Source organism: Siphateles boraxobius, unplaced genomic scaffold (genome assembly GCF_051911475.1).
Source record: "Siphateles boraxobius isolate OS27281-9 unplaced genomic scaffold, OSU_SipBor_1 133, whole genome shotgun sequence".
NCBI classification, from domain to species: domain Eukaryota; kingdom Metazoa; phylum Chordata; class Actinopteri; order Cypriniformes; family Leuciscidae; genus Siphateles; species Siphateles boraxobius.
In genome coordinates, this window is record NW_027508737.1 from 181,210 (window position 1) to 203,034 (window position 21,825).

Sequence of the window (21,825 nt, forward strand, 5' to 3'; positions counted from 1 at the left end):
TGCGTTTTTTAAAGCCATCTCCCGCGGACCCAGTGACGTTTTTAAGCGCGAACCCGAATCGCCGTTGCTAGGAGGGCGCCAGCGCCTTTGCCTCTCAGCGCCTCTGCCTCTCAGCGCCTCTGCCTCGCAAGTGGATGATAGCCCTGAAGACGCCTAGCACCAGAATCGTCCCGCGAGCTGTTCGTTTAATAGTCGACTCGGAAGAAAGCGAACATTTTAACAAAAATAAAAAGCGAGGCGGAAGAAATTTTGCCATTGCGCACCACCACAATAAAATAAACAGAGGAAACACTGCATTGTGGAATAACTCCCCAAATTCCTTGAAATATTACCGATAACATGATGAGCTAGCTGCAGGCGTTTCATCTAGCTCCGTTCCGGCAGTCTGCGGTAGATCTTGTCTTCGACTGGATGAAGATTCAGCAGCTTTGAAATATGCAGTCAATTTAGGATTTTTTTTCAATATATCTTGGTCCCGTTGTTCTCTTAACTTTAGTAATTTACGTTTTTGTGCTCCACTTTCATGCTTTCTTTCAGCCATTCTGCCACTATGCCGTCCAGCAATAGTAGTGACGTAAATGAAAATGATTGACATGATTTGACCAGCAGCAGCTGATTGGATAACCAATTCACGTCCACGGAGAGCAATCGCGGAAATACGGAGCCCGGGAAGTCACCTGTGGGGGAAAAAAAAAACAATCCGTGGCGACGGTTTTGCAATCCGTTCGCTCAGTTTATAAACCGTACTTACGAATTCTCCAACTGTTCCCTCGGTTTCACAAATCGTGCCCACGGATTAATAAACCGTACCCACGAGTTTCTAATCCGCGGTCTCAGATTTGTAAACAGTGCCTTCAGTTTTTGAGATCTGTACCCACGAATTCATAAACCGTGCCCATGGTTTCACAATCCGTTCCCACGGGTTTGTAAAGTGTAGCCTACTCACGGATTTGTGGCCTCTCCCCCAGTCTGTGCCGGGTGATTCAACCTTAATTTTTTAAAATGGATAATTTCTTGAATTTTCCAAAAAACGACATATCTTTAAAGTAATTTTTTGGGAGAGGAAAAAGCTCAGTATAATAGAATAAGCAAAAAAATATGACTTCACATATAAAAAATAAATATAACAAACACATTTCCAAAACTGTAAAAGGTTAGGTTATATAAAAATAAAACATTCATAAATCATTTTATGATAAACATATTACTGTCTTCAGTGAACTCATTTATAGTTATAAACGCAAATAATAATAATGCTCATTATTATTATTACATGTAGGCTACATATTTAGAAGACGCTTTTATCCAAAAAAAAAAAAAAAAAGAACAAAGCAATTCGTCAAATGTCAGTCATACAGGTTAGACAAGAGAAATACAGTGCTAAGATTATCACAAATAAACACGATTTTGACGCATATCCAAGTGTTTGTGCGGAGTTTATTCCTTTTTCTTTTTTTAACCCGTAGGCTAATTGAAAAACGAAAAATGAACGGTTGTTGTATTTTTAAAACGCAAAGTTGAACACAAAAAATGTAATTTGAACTGTAGGCCACACACCAAATACAGCGCTAAAAAATAAAATAATAATAAATAAATACTGACGTATTTTCAGGTTTTTGTTTGACTTTTTGCCCCTTTAAACCTTTAAAATATTCATAAATTAATATTGAAAAAATGTTGATTTTACTGGTTTTCTAAGGCCAAATTAGAACCTGGAAATGATATTTTCTGCGCAGTGCTGATTCTGAATGAGAAGAGCCATATCTCTGGAACCATACAGAGAGCTTATAGGCTAATGATAATAAATGTGTCTGAAAAAATAACAATACATTTTAATTGTTTCTTTAAAAGTGTACATTTCAAGCTTTATATAGGCAGGCTATATTTTGTTTCAGTTCATTTATGAGATGCGCTCCAGTTCACAGAGATCATGAAAGCGCGCCTGATTGTTTTATTTTACAAAAGCACAACGTTTTCTTGTTATTGTGAATTTGGAAAAATAAAAGTAGTTGCGAATGATGTAATATTCTTTCCTGTATGACTAGAAATTATTATTTTAATTTTTTTGAGTATTTTAAGTTGTTTCCACTGTTGATAGGAAAATGCAAGTGTTTGCGCCCGCGCCTCCACACTCCGCACAAACTTGGATAGCTATGCGTCAAAATCTTGTGTTTATTTGTTATCATCTTAGCCCTTTATTATTATGGTATAACCTGTATTATGACTGAAATTTGAAGAATTGCGTTGTTCCTTTTTTGTATAAAAACGCCTTCTAAATATCTGGCCTAAATGTAATAATAATGATAATTATTATTATCATTTGCGTTTATAAATGAGTTCACTGAAGACAATCATTAAATAATGTATGAATGTTTCATTTTTATATAACATAACCTTGTGTTTGTTATATTTATTTTTTATATGTGAAGTCTTTTTTTGCTTATTCTATTATACTGAGCTTTTTCCTCTCCCAAAAAATTACTTTAAAGATACGTCGTTTTTTTTTAGAAAATTCAAGAAATTATCCATTTAAAAAAATTAAGTTTAAACATAATGAAAAGCATCCCTAAACAGGAGGCCTGGTTGAATCATCCAGCACAGACTGGGGGAGAGGCCACAAATCGCGAATACAGTTTACAAACCCGTGGGAACGGATTGTGAAAGCGTGGGCTCGGTTTATGAATTCGTGGGTACAGATTGCAAAAACTGAAGGCACGATTTACAAATCTTAGAGCACGGATTAGAAACTCGTGGGTACGGTTTATTAATCCGTGGGCACGATTTGTTAAACCGAGGGAACAGTTTGAGAATTTGTGAGTAGCCTACTGTTTATAAACTGAGCAAACGGATTGCAAAACCGTCGCCACGGATTGTTTTTTTCCCCCACAGGTGACTTCCCGGGAAAGGGAAGTCCCCGTACTGATAGGTTCGCGCTTAAGTAAAAAAAAAAAATGTCTGGCCAATCCGAGGCCCCCTGAACACGTGGGGCCCCTAGGCTGGAGCCTATGTAAGCCTGTGCATTAATCCGCGCCAGACTATATTGGAGTGTCTGCGGCCGGTGCTGCTATGGCGGTGCAGGCCTTTTTCCTGTCTTTCATCACAATCTTCGCCTTTTTACGGACGGTAAATGCATGTTACGGTATCCCCCTTTTTTTTAAAGTCTTGTATATTCCGATTTTTATAACATGCATCCTTGCACCATACACCTGCTATAAGGTGAATGCTGTTTTGTTATCTTTTCTGCTGACTATTATATGGGCCTCCCGGGTCTTATAAGTCCAAGCCTTGATTCTTTCAATGTGTTTTACTCGAGATGTTTGATAAGGTTTAACTTGTACTCTTTAGGTTCAATTGCACTTGTATGTAGGGGCAATGCGATTGCTATAGAGAAGTAGTAATACTCACTGATCGTTGTATCAGAGTTGCTGTTTTTGTTCTCTACGGCAACCGGGTTGGGGTTAGCAGTTTTTTTTGTGTGTGTGTTTGGTTTCTTGTGCTGTGTGTGGGTTTTTTTTCTTTTTTCTTTCTTTCCTTTTTTCAATTTGGTGTGCTACCTCTTTCTCCCTCTCTTGTGCTGCCGGGAATCTGTCATGGGTGCAGATTTGTTGGATTATATTACCTCTAACATATCCTTTCTATGTTAAATTATAACGCCAAGTTGGCATCTGGTGGCTTGAGGTTAACCAGCTGGAATGTGAAGGGGCTAAATTCACCTGTGAAATGCAATAAAGCATCACTTAAATACTTACATTTAAACACTAAAATTGCTTTTTTGCAGGAAACCCACCTTAAACCATCTGATCATCTTAAACTTCGTAGAGGATGGTTAGGCCAACTCTACTATTCTTCATTTTCATGTAAGGCCCATGGGACTGCAATCTTAGTGCATAAGTCAGTACCTTTGTCTGTCTTTAAAGTCATATCGGATGCCAATGGTCGCTTTATTATTGTTACAGGGCCAATTTTTGGCACTAGTCTGACGTTAGCTAATGTGTATGGCCCAAACTGGGATAATGAGGATTTCTATAAAAACATACTTTTTTTGAATTTCTTATATAGTGTCTAGTCACCTTATTCTCTGTGGTGACTTTAATTGCTGTCTTGATCCCTGACTCCATCGCTCATCCAATAAGCCCCCCTCTCCATCTAAATCATCTAAAGTTATTCAGCTGTTTATGGAGCAGTATGCAGTCCGGATGTATGGCGCTTCTACAATCCCAGTGATAAGCAGTTTTCTTTTTTCTCTCCCGTACATGGTACTTTTACTCGAATCAACCTCTTTCTCATTGACAACAAGCTGCTCTCTTCTGTTAACACTTCTACAATCCTATAGTTATTTCAGATCACACTACTATCATAGTGGATATCTCATTTCCTGGTGTGTCCTTTACGCCCATGTTTCTCAACCCTGCTCCTGAAGGATCCCCAACACTGCAAGTTTTCTTTGTCTCCCTAATCAAACACACCGGAGTCAACTCATCAGCTCATTATCACATGCGGATATATGTGATAATGAGCTGATGAGTTGAATAAGGTGTGTTTGATTAGGGAGACAAAGAAAACGTGCAGTGTTGGGGGTCCTTCACGAGCAGGGTTGAGAAACACTGCTTTACGCTATCCCCTTGGCCAGGGCTCCAGACTAACTTTTCCACTGGTTGCACTGGTGCTACCAACTTTCTCAGTTGGTCGCACCAGCATATGATTTGGTCGCACTTTTTTTTTTTGCTACATGCCATGGGATTAATCAATGCATGCTGATGAATAGTGGTCTTAATCTGCATAACCTAGTTTTGCACTGAAGTAAAAAGACTGACAGTGACACAAGACCTCATGTTAGCAAAATGTTTTAATCTTTTAACTATCAAATCAGAAAAACTCTCAAAAAAACTATTAAAAAACATGTAACACACATGTAACTTTTCATTTTATATGCCTCAATTCCTGTATTCCTAATTGGCAGAGGTGGGTAGAGTATCCAAAAACTGCACTCAAGTAAAAGTAAAAGTACTTATAGAAATATTTACTCAAAGTAAAATAATAATCTTAATAGTTACTTCAGTAATAAGTATCCAATGAAAAAACTACTCAAGTAGTTAGTTACTAGTTACTTCTGATCTTATAGGCCTAAATTAAAAATATCTAAATAATATCATGTCATATATATATATATATATATATATATATATATATATATATATATATATATATATGACATGATATTATTTAGATATTTTTAATTTAAATTACTATTTTTATCATAATTAGAAAGGCTATATCTTTGCAAAAAAAAAAAATTCTGCCATCTGTAGCCCGAAAACCATTGCCTGTCCTTTGGTTTGTATAATAGTAACTTATACAACTACATTTGTATTATTAGACAATGTCGAAATAAAGTCACTCTGCAGAGTTTTGCATTCAAAGGCATGTAAAGGGAACCATTGACACAGAAGAAACTCTTCACATGTGCTCGCGCTCTTGACCGCTACTGAACATCTGAACACAACCAACGATCAAATGCACATCAACGGATCTTCCTCTGTCTGTTCTCCAAAATGTAATCAAATGTATATTTCTGCAAGCATGTTTAAAACTTTTTAACTGTGCCTAAGACAGGCAAAGGCATTTTTCAAGTTGAGTTCGCACGTCACTGCGCAATACACACACACACTACCACGGGATGGCGGGTGTTCATTTCATAAACTGTGGACAATGGTAGCTTATTTAATATAGCCTATAAATTAATGTAGGCTATGTTTAAAAAAAACGGATAATGTCATATTTTGTAGTAGTGATATAGTGGCGTAATAATCTTTTTGGTTTTAAAATGTATTACCTTAATAAAATGAAATCGAATGTATCGTCCTGTGGAATCATTCATTCACAGACAGCATACGAAGATGTTCAACTAATAAAGATCTGTATCGCTGTCAAAAATATGATGCATTTGCAGATTTGCTATAACTAGACTGTAGGTTCACGGCCACTTCATCTAACGCTCTTGATGTCCTTAAATCTTCCTGTTACGACTCTGAGTCGAGTGTGAATTGAAAGCGCTTCAAGAGGATTCAGTGCATGCAGGAAACTGAACAGATAATTCAAACTGATTCGCGAACCGATTTAGACAGATCTGCCAACTTGTTTGATGAAGTCTTTGAACAGAATCGACTCAAAAGAGTAATTCATTTGTGAATTGAGCATCGCTCATGCCCATGAAAAGATACAGCGCATTTAACAATATGTATTGCATTAAAAAATAAAGTAAGGAGAGGAACGTTGCCCAGCGTAACAAAGTAAAAGTACAGTTTTTTTCATTAGAAATGTACTCGAGTTAAAGTAAAAGAACCCCCATTTTAAATCTACTCTTAAAAGTACAATTTCTCAACAAAAAAAATACTCGAGTAAATGTAACCATTTACCATCAGTGTGCAATGCGTGTGATGTGTACGTTCGTTAATAAATAAACTGCAAGTGTCTTGCGGAAGAACAATTTAGCCGGAGCTACTTCTCTCCATTAATGTCTGTGGCGAGTCACGCAGGCACTGGGCAACTCCGCAGCCGAGTCGACCCCGGGATAAAATAATCAGAATCCAAACACCTATTATAGGCGTACCGTAGTGATTTAGGATAAGTCAATAACACGGTTTGGAAATGGATTCATGATGTACTCGTTCATTTTGAACATAATTTACGGACTGCAGCAGCTGCTGATACAACGGCGTTCTGTTGCACATTAGTGAATTTAACTGAGTAGTGAGTACATGACCATGCACTCGCACAAATGCGACCACATCGAATTTTAACTCGCACATTCTCAAAAAATGGTCGCAGTCTGGAACCCTGCCCATCGCGCTTTAACTCGTTTCTACTTACTGACCCGGATTTCATAAAAACCATTGATAGTCGCGTTGATCTTTTCATTTCCAATAATGTTAGTTCAGACGTGTCAGGGTCAACAATTTGGGAGGCATGCAAAGCTTATTTACGTGGAGAGATGATTTCTTACTCTGCCTTTCGGAAAAAGTTCACTGTTGAAAGGAGTATCTCTATCTCTAGGGAATTGGCTGACCTGCAGTCCAGATGTGAAGACGCACCTGAACCTGAATGATCAAAGAATTGCTTACTAAAAAGTCTGAACATGATATTTTGGCCGCCGACGGGGCAATAGAAACATTAGTCCCTGTAAAGGCAATTCTAAAAAAAAATTCTAAACACATTATAAATGTTAGAAATGTATTGCTAAAACATATTACAAAGACTGTGTACTGTGAAGTACTGAATTAGACCGTTGAATAGTTTTTCACCATTGCTGTGTTCCGGGTTTTTTGGGAGGGGCTAAAACCGGGGCTCGATGATGCACTGGAGCCCCTGAGCCCCTGGACACGCCCCTACTTGATGACCACTGGAGCCACTGAGGCTTACTACAGCCTACAGTTTGCTAGCTAGCTATGCCTTCGTCATGGAAATGCATACTACCTGGATGCGATGACGACAAAACAGATCAGTGTCCTTATTTGAATTTACGAAAAATGATCACATCAAGAAGAGGTGGATTAATTTTGTGAAGAGCCACCTTGATGGAGAGCTGAGGATCACTGCCAAAACCCGCCTCTGTAGTGATCATTTTACATGGGATAGTTTATAAACTTTCTTTCAGAGACAGCTGGGATTCACTGATAATCCGCTGTAACTGGTGAATGGGGCCGAACCGACTATCTCCCGGCTCGGACTTCATCCTCCCTTCGCGCCGACAGCTGGTGCCATCATCAGCAGTGCGTGCCCACCGTGCGAGCATCCATTCCGGCTGTAGCAGTGACAGTTGAGTGTGGTGACGGCAGCTTTCCCGCGAGTGGGCGTCGTTTCAGCGTAGCCAGCGGACACGCCTCCAGTGTTTGAGAGCAGAGACTACTGCTCATTTTTTCAAGATTTTCAAGGCTAATAACACATTTTTCTGTGGTGTGACAAACGTCCTGGTTGCGTATGCAACCCACCGATCCCTGAAGGAGGGAACAGAGGACGTAGTCGACGGTCGACTGAATTGGGATCTCGCTAGAGAGCCTGTCTTCTTCGAGTACTATTGAACGAGCCAATGTAATTGGCGTGCGTGATTCGCATCACACACTCCGCCCCCGCGGCGCGGGTATAAATACGGAAGTGGATGCACGCACTAGTTGCTTTTCGCTGAGGAGCCGAGAGTAACCCGGGGTCAGCGGTGGTCCAGCGGTAGTGGCAAGGGGACTACGTCCTCCGTTCCCTCCTTCAGGGAACGGTGGGTTGCATACGCAACCAGGACGTTCCCTTTCAGTCGAGAACGTCAGACGTAGTCGACGGTCGACTGAATTGGGATCACCTTTGAACACGCCACTAACGCTGCCACCTTCCAGTGCCTAAACCAAAGCCTCCTGATGCCCCCGCAAAGTTCAGGCGGGGAAGGACAGAGCTTAGGCCAGGGAAGTCACTGCTGTTCCTACAGGACCACTGGGAAAGCGTTCCCCGTACATTGGAAGGAAGGGACCCTGCGGAAGCCACGTCCAACCCAAAGGGAGGTAACGTGGAAAATACACATATGAACTGGGCGGAAACCGCAGTCTAACATATGGAATGTCACTGGGGTAGCTCCAGCCTAAGACGGGGGGAGACACACCGGACACTGTACTGATACTCCACCCTTAGACGCAACACACAGGACGGCCTGCGGTGCGGGAGGTAGAGATCTGAAGCACATGTCTTTCAGGTCAAAGCTGCAGAACAATCTTGGGCCAAGATGGTCACGACTCACCCCCCAGTAGCACGAAGAACGAGTTTACAACTGGCCTTCGTACCGGCTGGAGTAGCGGCTATATCAAATCCTTCACCAGCAGGATAAGATAAGCACGCACAAGTCAGGAGCACTGCTCAACACTCGGTGTGATGAATATCACTGAATTTTCAGGAGCACTTCTGCTCAACACCTAACGTGATGACTCTCACTGACTTGAGTGGGGTAGCCGAGCCTGAGGTGGGGCAGCAAAGTAGAGAGAGTGGTGTAAGTGTGCTGTGCAACACTTACCTGTCTCCACAAGCGGCAGGGGACGCGTGAGAAGGCGGATGACCGGGTCCTCGAACGCACCAAGCTGCCTGCTGGCAACCAAGGGGGAGGTGAGGGGTGTAAGGCTATACAGGGTCACACCCGCCAGACTGGCCCTCTTGGGACCCAGGAACAGATGAAATTGCTCTCTCTTTGAAGTGTGGGTACCGCTTGCTCCGCTTTTTTTTTTTTTTTTTTTAGGGAGCCAGCAGCGGAACAGACACACACACAAACAAAGGCTCCACCCGGCCCTCACCCGGGGGGAGGGAGTGATCGTGCCACTCCAAGAGTATCTCCTCCATTCCTGGGCGGCCCGCTCCGGAATGCTTTCGCTGTCGCTTGCCACCTGGCTTGGCAGCGCCTGGAGCGGACTGGGTGTCTCTACTGCGGCCGGCTCCATGCTAAGGCCTGGGTCGAGGCTGCTGCGGAGGGCCAGCAGGAGCGGCGGCCGGGGAACGCCCACGGCGACGAGCAGGCGGAGGAGCTGCCACCGGCGGCGGGTGGAGGCAGCAGCTGGCCACAGGGGCAGGATGTGCCGGATGACCTCCGTCTGCGCTTGAGCAGCAGAGAACTGTTGGATGCAGTTCTCCACCGCGTCGCCGACCAGCCCAACCTGGGAAATTGGGGAGACCAGGAACCGAACCTTGTCCACATCCGCCATACCAACCAGGCTGAGTCAACGAAGGCGCTACTGGACCACGAAGGTGGACATCGCCAGACCGATCACGCACGCTACAACACCCGTACCCCGGAGGGTGAGGTCGGATGCAGTGCGGTGTTCACCTATGAGCGCACGGTCTGGATTACCCTCGTGCATGCCATGGGTGCCCTAGCCTGCAGCAACGCCATGGCATGCAAGAGGAAGCGGCTTGCCCACAGGCTTTGTAAGCTCTGCCCGTCGGAACGGACAAAACCTCACAGGCCTTAGGGGGGAGACGAGGATCCCCCCAAAAGGCAGCGGCTGCCGGACACAGGTGCACCTGTGTCGACAGACCGCTCCAATGGAGGGACACCTCGCAACCCTTCACCGTTCCTCCATCAAGGGTAATGAGGGGGAAAAGCTATTCAGGCAGTTTCTGGCAGAGAAAGATGCTGTTCACCACCTGATAAGCTCTCCATGCATTTCGGGAAAGAAAGGCACTGGGGCGGCGAGCTGAGAACCAGCGCGGCCCGCCCCAAGATACCAAACTCCAGACTCCAACCGAGACTGAACGGGACACGGTGGAGGTTCCACTCGAGCCAGGCAGCCTCGGCGGCCCGTTTCAGCATAGCTGATAATTCTGGATCCGGCTCGGGCAACATTGAACTCCCGGAGGGAGACAATGCAGCCGAGTCATCATCTCTAGAAGTCAGCTCACCCTCCGATGCTGCAATCGGCGTCCTGTCCTCCAGGGGAGCCCCGAGTGAAACCGCTGGCCCACCCATTACAGATGGACCAGCAGACAACACAGGAGGCTCCAGTGGTTGCAGTGGAAGGGAGGAGTGAGGAGCCCACAGGGAATGGTTACCAGGCGGGACATCCAACACTATCCTCCGGTCACCCATCCCACACAGCACCCGAGGGTGGGGCATGGTAATGGGGACTCGCTCTCCGCGAACGAAGGCGAGTCTCGCCCTCAACACTGCGACAGTCATGTTCCCACAGTGAAAACACGAGCTGTCCACAAAAGCTGTCTCAGCGTGCTGTAAGCCCAAACACGTGACACAACAGTTGTGACCATCAGAGAGAGACAGGGAACGACCGCACCCAGAAACGCACGGGCGGAATGACATCTTGAAAAAGACGCAAACGCACCCGTGTTGCTCTTTCAGAAAATAGGACCGTCACCAGTGCCGGAGCACACAGGGGAATGACCGCGGCAACACTGAACAGAGAACTGAAACAGTGAAGCACTCACTTTTCCGCCCTATAACCAGCCATCAACACACACAAACATTTAGAAATTTGTTGCTGTTAAAACAGCAGTTGAGAGCTCAAAGCTCGCGATCACCGATGCACTCGTGCTGTAGAACACCAGCACTGGGAGAGTCTTCCTGAAGAACACCGACACACTCGCTCGTTGTAGACAACAGCACTCTCAGAGACATCAAACGATCGGCTCCGAAGCGAAAGGCAACTAGTGCGTGCATCCACTTCCGTATTTATACCCGCGCCGCGGGGGCGGAGTGTGTGATGCGAATCACGCACGCCAATTACATTGGCTCGTTCAATAGTACTCGAAGAAGACAGGCTCTCTAGCGAGATCCCAATTCAGTCGTCCCGTCGTCTACGTCTGACGTTCTCGACTGAAAGGGAACTCAGAACACATACTTAATTTGGCTTTACAGGGATTTTAAGTCTCGTCATAGTTATTATGAGTCTGGAGTTAAGCCAGGCAAAATATTGGCTCACCAAATCTGACAATCTACATATCTAACAAATTAGTACTGTCAATGGCACAGCTATTGACCCTCAAACTATTAATGACCAATTCAGGAATTTTTATGCTTTGTTATACACTTCTGAGTGTTCGTCTGAAGAGGTTCAGTTGGACAGTTTCCTTAGGCCCCTAAACATTCCTTCCATTGACCCCGAGACATCTTCTAGGATGGATGAGCTTTTTACAGTAGATGAAATTAAAGATGCGTTACACTCAATGCAGAAAGGGAAATGTCCAGGCCCTGATGGTCTTTGTACTGAATTTTTTAAGGTGTTTGCAGATAAACTTTCACCACTACTGCTAAATATGTTTAACAAATTTTTGCAATGCGGCATACTCCTTCCTACTTTAAGACAGACCACCATTTCACTTTTATTGAAGAATGGCAAGGATCCCCTTTTCTGTAGTAACTATTACCCTATTTATTTATGTGCTGATGTTAGAATATTAGCTAAGATGCTGGCAAGGTGTCTAGAGGCTGTTTTGCCTTCAATAATTTCTAAAGACTAAACTGGGTTTGTCAAGGGTAGGCACTCTTTTCACAATGTCAGGTGTCTATTTGATATATTGTACTCTCCCTCAACATCTTCCTCCCCTGAGTTGGTTATTTTGATGGACGCAGAAGGCATTTGACTGTGTGGAGTGGCCTTATTTGTTCCTTACATTAAAGGGGTCATATAATGCCATTTTTGTACAAGTTAATATGAATCTTTAGGGTCTAAATGAAAACTTTGTGATATACTTTTATTAAAAATTCTCATTAGTATTGTAAGAAAACACTAATTTTACCTGGTCAAAAACAGCTCTGTTTTCAGCACGCCGTGTCAGTGCATATGCCTTTAAATAATGAATTTTGCTCACTCCGCCCCTCTGTTCTTTGGGTAATAATGAAAAACATCAATTATAGTATTAATAGTATTGAATCATATGCATTTGCAGAATGTAAACAGTATTTTGCTGGTATTGTTACCATTCCTTACATGCGCTTCATGAGGCACATACGCACATTTGCACACACATGCAAGGTCTCTCGCTCTCTCCCTCTCTGCCGTGCGCGCGCTACATGGTTTGGAGCTCGCGAGCTCTAGATTCCGGATGATTTAAAACAAATTTGCTTGCATCAGAAAGCAGCTATCAATATGCAGGAGACTCCCGGAACTTCTGGGAGACTTGGGATGTCTGGAATATTCCCTTCAAAAATAAAACTCAGCCACTGCGTCTTCAGCGGTTCGAATTTAGGAGCATTAAAATGACTGTTGTGTTCCTTATTACACCCAAGAATACCACAATCGCTTGGACGCCATTCTGCTCCAGTGTATCAACAATGGCGGACTACGATGACAGCTCGTTAAGGGTGGGTCTGTGTTGAAACGCTGCTGTCAATTATCAATCGTGGGAGGGGCGTCTGATCTAGTGACATCACAAGATCGAACGGCTCAATTTGAGGCAGGGCGAAACGCATAACAAAAACAATGGATGGACTTTTATCATTATTTGATGGTATATATGATATACAGGCACTGGAAACACATATTTCAGTACAATCAACTTGTAAAAGTGCATGTACCATTATATGACCCCTTTTAAAAAGGTTTGGATTTGGCTATAAATTTATCTTGTGGATTAAACTTCTTTATGCTTCTCTTTTGGCTCGTGTCCGCACCAACAATGATTATTCTGATTATTTTCCCCTTGGATTTGGTACTCGGCAGGGCTGTCCACTTTCCCCTTTATTGTTCGCCATCGCTATCGAACCATTGGTAGTGGCCCTTAGATCTAGTCAGATGATGGGCATTACTGCCTTTATACGCTGACGAGCTTTTACTTTTCGTCTCTGAGCCAGACAGATTTAGCTGGTTTAAAAAGTCGAGTGACTGAAGATCTTCATCGTTGGTCTCATTGCCTCTTTCTCTCGCGGGTAGGATAAATTGTATTATAATGAGTGAACTGCCTACATTTTTAGGCTATATCTTTTTCAATGAATACCAGTTTTTATTCCAAAGCATTTCTTTCACTCTTTAGATGGCTCTATTTCTCAATTTATTTGGAATGGAAAAACCCAGAGAATACGGAAAGGCATTTTACAAAAACTAAGGAGCTGGGGGGTTTAGCACTACCTAACTTGTTTTATTACTGGGCTGCAAATGTTCGTAACATGTTATTCTGGTACTGTTCCAGTGATCAGCCTCCACCCTGGTTGACGATTGAGGAGGTTGCATGTGGCAGCTCTTCGCTTATGTCTCTTTGTGTCTTCCTCTCTCGTTGACACCTTTAACCTTCTCCAGTAAAATAAGTGAAAAAAAAAACACCTCTTAATATGCCCAGTGCACTTTAACCAGTTCCATTAAGCATCTTTACAATGACGGAACATTCGCTTCTTTTGAACAATTGACTAAAGTTTTTAACTTACCACAGTTCCACTTTTTCAGATACTTGCAAGTCCGGGACTTTGTCCGTTAGCATTTTCCGGGATTCCCTTTGATCCCACCCTCCACCATTGTCGATACCATATCAAATATTAACCCTTACTGTGCGTTCACACCGCCGCCGGCGAGAGCGTCAAAGTGGCCGAAGTCATTCATTTTCAATGAGAGCCGGCGGTGAGCTCCGGCAAGGGTGGCACGGCGCGTCTTGGACGGTGAGAGCGGCGAGGAGAGTTGAAATCAGGTCAACATTTTTCATATCATGAAATTTTTGGTCATATCTTACTACCTACGAGTAAGAAAGTTTTCGGTTAATTAATGATAATTTAGTGTTTATGGGACGATCCGTTAATCCCACTGATCTGTATAATGTTCTCTATGTAGATCAGTGGTTAACCCCGCTTCACCTGTGAAAAGTGAACTGAATGTCAAAGCATCAGCTAAATACCTACTGTTTTGTTTTCGTTCTAGAAGCATCCCCACGGAAGAAACACAGATTTCGTCCTGGCACGCGAGCTCTCATGGAGATACGCAAATATCAGAAGTCTACTGATCTGTTGCTCCGCAAGGCTCCATTTTCGCGCCTGGTACTACTGGTTTTGTGCATCATTTAACATTCATTTCAGACCCCATGAATAGCCTTTGGCACCTAATTCTAAACATGAACAAGCTATTTTCTTAGATGTAACAGTGATGTAAAAGTTTATTTTATTTTTCCTGACAGGTGCGAGAGGTGTGTCAGACATTTAGTCGAGAACACATGATGTGGCAGGGATATGCTCTAATGGCTTTACAGGAGGTAGGTGACGATTAAAAAGTATTTATTTTGCATTTACATTGTATTATAAAATGTATAGTTCTTGGATGGGACCATTATTGGTCCATGGCAAAAGCTACTAATATATCTAAATCACTGCACAGTGATTACCATAGAGGCCAACTATGAACTTTTTTTAGTTTTTAAGGGAAAATTTGTGCCTATGTTGTAAGGTAAATGTGCAGGTCACAAATATCCCCAAAATAAAAAGAAAGAAAAATAAATGTTTTCATAAAAGCGAAGGTATAAAAAAAGTCACTATAATGTGTAATTAGATTCTTATTATGATACAGTAATGTTATAACAATTACTGTAATACTGTGTTCTTTTTTATTTAAATCACATGGCACTTCTAGTAAAGAAGAAGGGGTGTAACCAAGCCAAATTCCCTCCATTGGCCCTTACCGATCATGGCCTCCTAATAATCTCCATTGATTGAATTGGCTCTATCACTCTCTGTCCTCTCCACCTATAGCTATATAAATGCCTCATTCATTCATTAAATCTGGACAAATTATAGGCAGTACAAAAAGTATAATATATAAATTCTTCAGACAGTTTAAATGTTCTCAAAATTCTAAGCATGGTGGTGTCGCTAGGGTGGGACATATAGCTCTGTTGGGAATTTGCGTAATCCCAGATCAGTACCCCACTCCTGAAAAATAACTATCACAAATTTATAAGATTTAAAGTAGTTTTGAAAAGAGTTGTGATCAGTTATGCAATCATTGCATTTTCATGAGAAAATTTTGACAGGAAAAACTAGAAACATAAACAAAATCAAATGTAATAGTTCTGAACAGAAACGCTTATTTTAAATGGCCATTAACTGGTTAATAACGTTATTTTATCGGTCTGTTTAATATTTTCATTTGCCAGTTAAATAATCACGAATTCAAATAGTATGGACTATGCAAATCTGATGTTGATGCATCCAACGTAAGTGAAGTGCCCGCGATCCGCTGTCAAGTCATCATAGGTAGGCTTAGGTCGCAATGGCAATGTGCTGGCTTTAGTTTTTCTGAGGATATATGTCACCAACCGTCAAGCATTAGGCCTATATTTAAATTAAATTGAATAGCAGGTAATATGCAGCTTGTTGTGTCTTTTGAAACCAGCGAAAATTGCAGGATGGTGTACAACATGAATTCCCACAATGTCACATCACGCACTTAAAGCGCTTCTGTGAATGGAGAAAACAGAATAAAACTACATATAAAAAAAAGGGAATATTTAGGCCTAATGCCGTAATATATTTCAGTTCTGTTTGAATAAAGGAAAGCGATATCTTTATCATCGTATCCTTTTAATGGTTGAAGTTACCACAATCATTGCATCTGCTGCACTTTATTGGTACCATTTAGTTTTATTGGTTTATTTTTGTTTATCTATTTACTTTTTTTTACAATTTGAAAGATAATTTAGATATTATTTGATAAGTGAGATCTCTGATTGTAGTTCTTGAAAACCAAAAAAGTAGTGCTTAAAGTCCTTGAAAGTCCTGGAATTTGTTTTTACATTATCTGTACGAACCAGCATATTCTAGCATTGCTAATTTGACACCGCAGTCTGTTCATTATTAAAATAAAATAGTCAACCAAACGTATAGAAAGTTACACTGCTCAATTTAAATTGAGTCCACAGTTCAATCTGTGCCGTTCAGCATGGCCACCGCCTCACTGTGCTGTTTTTTCTTTTGTGAAAGATGTTTTACATCTGAATGCGAGCGTAAAGCCTAGTTTACATAATTAGTAAAAGTTTAGCATCCAAATATGTCGCAAATATGGTAGCATTTGGATTTGTGCTGAGTGAGAGAGGTAGGCTTAAGTTTCTCTTTAAATTAATTAGTTGCGGCTTGACGTTTATATAGCCTGAATACTGTTAACTTTAGATGATTTGTTTTGAAATGGAGGGAACTAAAATATCCTATAGTTTTATAGTGTTGATAATGTCTGTAAACATTTTTCTTTATTTAACGATATTACATTTTTTCTGAATTTAATAAAAAAAATACGACGTATATACACGCATATACACAATTTATCCTTTTTCCTCTCAAAAACCCAATTTCATACGAGTTGTGTGTTTTTTTTAATCATGCAGCAAGCATTTTGAAATATATTGAGAATAATTGTCTATGTAAAATTACGCTGTACTTATTATTATTATTATTAAAGTACAGGCAAAAAAAGTTATTAGCCGGTATTTTTTTTTAATTAATCCGGTTTCGGAACGGTAACTGTCACACGGCCGCCGACTTGAGCTTCCAAAGCTAACGGAAGTTTTCATTTTCAATGGAAGCTGGCTTCTCTCAGCTGCAAGGAGCGTCAAATCCATCGGCGTCGCGTTTTGGGCGTCTTGAGCGTCAATCAGAAAGTTGAAAGTAGCTTAACTTTAGGGTAATGAGCTATGACGCGGTTCAGCGGCAAGTAGCGGCAAAAGCCAGCAACCAATCAGAATATAGACGTTCTCCGCGCTGGCTGATTCCGGAGAAACACACGATGTAAACTTTCGTTCCTACCAAAACATTAGTTCAGATAAAATGGAGGAGAAGCCAATAATCGTGTTGCTGGGTTTCCTATCATTTATGATATGACGTTGTTTGCTTATAGGGACCAGTTACAAAAGAACGAGGCATGGGATAAAATAGCTGGGATAGTTTAGATTTTTGTTCTTAAAGTTGAACTTATTTTAACTTGAATGACGCGTTTTTTAAAACGCTGTGACATGCGCGTGGCGCGGCAAAAGACACAAAGCTCGAGCACACAGTCTAGCGTGTGTTTACATAGTTAAATAGAAAAGCAGTGAAGTGGAATGCAAAAACACCAATCCCATGTGACATTTAAGTTGTGACACTTCTCTTCTCCCTGCTACGTCAGAGCGACCAAAGCGTCAACAAGCTTCCCCGTACTTTTTGACAAGCGTCCTTGACAGGGCGTCCAGAGCTTCTTTGCCGGTCAAGTCAGCGGCGGTGTGAACGTACGGTAATAATACAGAAGGAACGCATGAACAGAAACGTTAAAATTCTTATTCTGCTCGGAGTAAACCAATTGTTAGTTTTTAAGCCCTGGTCACAGGTGTCCTGTGAGCCCCTGTTATGCTCAGGTTGAGTCTGGATAAGTACCCCCCTCGCTTAGAGGATCTTTATGTAGAGTACTCTGCTCCGTGTGGAATCACTTGCAAGTTCTCGAGTACCAGGCTTTTTTTTATAACCTCCTTGATAGTCTGGCTTCTTGAATAGCATAATTTAGAGGGTCGTTATGCTGAGTACTTTGTTCCTTGGGACTATGTACAGGAGTTTGGAGAAATCATTGTGAAATCAGCTTCCTTTATGGACCTTTGCTGCTAGTTTAGATTTGCTGTTGAGTTGTTGGCCCTCTTTGGGTCTTCTTGACAAGCGAACTACAGGTTGAGCTGGTTGAAGTATCAAAATAGCCCTAATAATTGGTCATGTATAAGCACTCGGCTCTCTAGAACTCGACAGACCAGTATCAAGTTGTAGGGCTCTTCAGGAGCCTCCTTGATAACCAGAGCTTGGTCAGTACTCCCCTCAGTCGAGAAGCCATGTCGGAGCTGCCCTTGTGGTCGAACCTGTTTAGTACTCCCCTCATTTGAGAGGGTATGCAGAGTACTTCGCTCCCCGGGGCGGGATAACGATACGCTTCCTGTGGCCTCTTTATAAGTGAGAAAGTGACAGTTTGAAGGATTCCTATGAGCCTCCTTGATAGACTTGCTATATTGTAGCTTGTTAGGTACACTATGCAGAGTACTCCGCTTCCCCAGAGCTGTCTTACGCTCCTGAGGTCCTGATTAGGTACACTATGCAGAGTACTCCGCTTCCCCAGAGCTATCTTACGCTCCTGAGGTCCTGGTATAGCAGTGTCGCTCCCCTCGCTTTGAGGATCGTTATGTTGAGTCATAACTCCCCAGGTCGCCCATCTCTAGTGTTGGGTCCAATTCCACCTTTGTTGAGTCCAAGTCCTTACCAATCAAGTCCGAGTTCAAGTCCGAGTCCAAAGGGGCCAAGTCGGACTTGAGTCCGAGTCCTTAACATCCAAGTCGAGTCTGGCCGAGTACACAAAGAATTCAATGTTTTTAAATTGACCTTTCACAAAGAAAGCTACGTCCGCCAAGCCATTCCACTCTCACTCCACACATCATGTTCTCACACAGTGAAAAATATATTGCGAAGCAAAGAGGACACTGACAGTGCGCCAAAAGACAAGACAGAGCAGGTTCCTTTTGGTATAAAATAGTCTCAGCTTTAACATTTTGTAATATTTATGAAATTCAAACAATAAATACCATTTTGTGGTGCTTTAATGTGTAGCGCCTTAGTTCAAGCAGCACGTGAACTGATCATCTATTTTAGTTATAGCACGAATTAAACATGAATGAACATTAGAACTGCAAAAAGATGCCAATACACACTATTTTTCAAGTTCAAATCCACTGACTGGTTTGGTTTGTTTGTCAGACAAAAATGGTCGATATCTGCATTATGATTGGTCACATCTTTCAGAATCTGCAAGGTAACACTCAAGAATGCAATACGATGCATTAAGAACAAAGGGTTAACTTTTGAGCAAAATGATGGTGATGTGTACATTTTCTTTTACATGTTAATATATATCTTATTTAGCCTCTGAAGGGAAAGTACTAAATTAATTGATGAATTTTTAAACAAAATAAGAACAATTTACACCAATTTACACCTGGCTCTTAATGGATGTTTCCTTCTTGAGCATCACTGAATGTTTGCAGGGTTTGTAATTGTTGTGTATGAGTCCCTCAGTTGTCACCAGTGTGAAAAGATGGATCTCAAAATCATACAATCACTGCTAGTAAGGAGTCAAATATGCTGAATATGCTGGAAAAGCAAAGAATGTGCAGGAGCTAGAGGATTTTTCTAAAGACCTTTGGGCAGTTTAACTGTTCAGGACAAACAAGGGACTCATGAACAGCCATTACCAAAAAACAGTTGTGGATCATTTAGGTAATGACACACAATATTAAAAATCAAGCTTATGGAAACTGTCTTGTATTTTGTCTTGTGGACTAGTTTATACTTTACTAGGCTAGTACTAAAATAAAAACGATTTATGATCCTTCTTATCAGAAAATAAATAAAAATAACATTTTTGGAGGTTCTGCAAGGTGTATGTAAACCTATGACTAAAGTGTAAATGTAACAAAAATCATAACATTATTAGACGCCGAAATGTTGCTATGGTTATGTTCTCATGTTGCTCTGGTTACTGTATCAAATCATCACAATTTCATGACTCACAGTATATCATTTTGCGGATTCACTCCCCCATTTAAATGCAGTTATCACTCCTTAAACTTTACTGTGTGAACGTAACCGCTTGTTCTCTAGAAGCATGAAAAACAAAACTATTGTTTATATTGTCAATAGCGCTCCATTTAAGCCATCACTTACCGCGTTCTACACTCTCACTAAAACTCTCGTCATAAACTGAAGTTGTCCTCACTGTACAGTGAATCTCTTATTTACATCATGTCTAGACTTTGTTGTTAATGGGGGGATTTGCGAAAGTATAAAGCTTGTGCTGATTCTGAAGACACATTTTGAGCGAATTCTCCGAATGGTTACTCTAAAACGCCTCTGATTGGCCACTCACTGTGTTCATGCGCTTAATATACATGTTTGTGATTGGCTACAATGCTCAACGCTGAAACAACACAATGTTAGTAGTTTAGGTTAGTTTTTGAATAATAAAATATAGTGGCCTCCAGTGCCTGGACTTGCCGTGTCAAGTCCGAGTACAAATTCACCTGAGTGTGTTACAAGTCCGAGTTCGTTCAAAATTGGATTTGAGTCCGAGTTCGAGTACCCCAACTCTACCTGTCTCTGGAATCCGATGTGTTGTGGCTATTGCCATTTTGCAATACATTCTCATTGAAGGCATCATAGAGATTCTGTTATTTATTATTATCTCAATAATATAATCAGACAGGTTGTATACTGACTGGGTTAAGATTGAACAAAGTCTGCCATCCTGGTGGTTCTAGGGGTCACATTTAGGTTTCCCTGAAGGTGAAAGCCCGGGCCCCTTATTTTATGTATTAGAGCAGGGTTTCTCAACCTTTTGCCTACTGCGACCCACTTTTTTTTTTTTTTGTATGCCAGCGATACGACCCACTAAGTCGGGAAATAAATCAATAGCATAACTGAAATGCCTCTTTAGACCTAGGCTACACCGTAGGCCTATTATAATACGCTTATAATTAATCTCACGAAAACACACAAATATTTTCAATAATTTGGCAGACTATGAGGCAAACTGATTTTTATACTCGCGTTAAAGTGACACTTGAGACTGCTGCTCTGAAATGATCATATCCAGACGGACAGTTGAAAAACAGCGTTAGACGGTTACGGCAATAATGATTCAATGTATGATATTCGAAAATACGATTTGTTGGAGGACCGACTACGTTTACATACACAACTTTTGTTTCAATTGGACTTAATTCATTCCCATTGATAAATCTGAATGTAGTGTTTACATGATGGCTAAACGTGATTTTGTGATATTTTTTATTTGTTTGACATGTGCACACTGCACAAATATACAGAGTTTCCACCCTGTTTGCGCATACTCTCATATGGCGCTTTTCCACTACACAGTACCAGCTGGACTCGCCTTTGTTTGGTTTTCCACCGTGTAAAAGTTGTACCTGTACCTAGGGTTGGGCGGTATTTCGGTAATATCGTATACCGCGGGGTCTTAAAATAGCAACGGTATCAGTTTCAATACCGTCATTACCGGCACTTTTATATAATATATAAATATAATTTATTCAATGCCTAAAAATGCTTATGTAGTTGTCATCAAGTGACAGTGCGGAGGAGAAAGAGAGAGAGAGAGAGAGAAGGGAGAGGCGGTAAATACTGACGAGGCAATTTGTAAATGTTGCAATAAAAAAGGTGACCGCGAGAGATGGAATCACCTCTAACCTAATGTCGCATCTCTGAAACAACCACCCACTCACTGCTGCGAGGATGCATTTTGCCCCGAGTTCATTAAATAAGCGCATTAGTTTATATTTGTTAAAATATTATAATGTTATTTT

The 21,825-nt window shown here is 41.6% G+C and overlaps 1 protein-coding gene across 2 annotated transcripts in view; it reads left to right on the forward strand.

The window, feature by feature from the left end:
- LOC143737954 (histone H3-like centromeric protein A) overlaps positions 1-21,825 on the forward strand; it is a 38,341-nt gene that overhangs the window by 8,125 nt on the left and 8,391 nt on the right. The window contains exons 3-4 of one of the 2 annotated variants that reach the window (XM_077229760.1): positions 14,379-14,494; positions 14,632-14,706. In XM_077229760.1, the coding sequence (XP_077085875.1) occupies positions 14,379-14,494; positions 14,632-14,706 (191 nt within the window). The remainder of the gene's footprint in view (positions 1-14,378; positions 14,495-14,631; positions 14,707-21,825) is intronic. The other variant, XM_077229761.1, reaches the window with a different exon arrangement.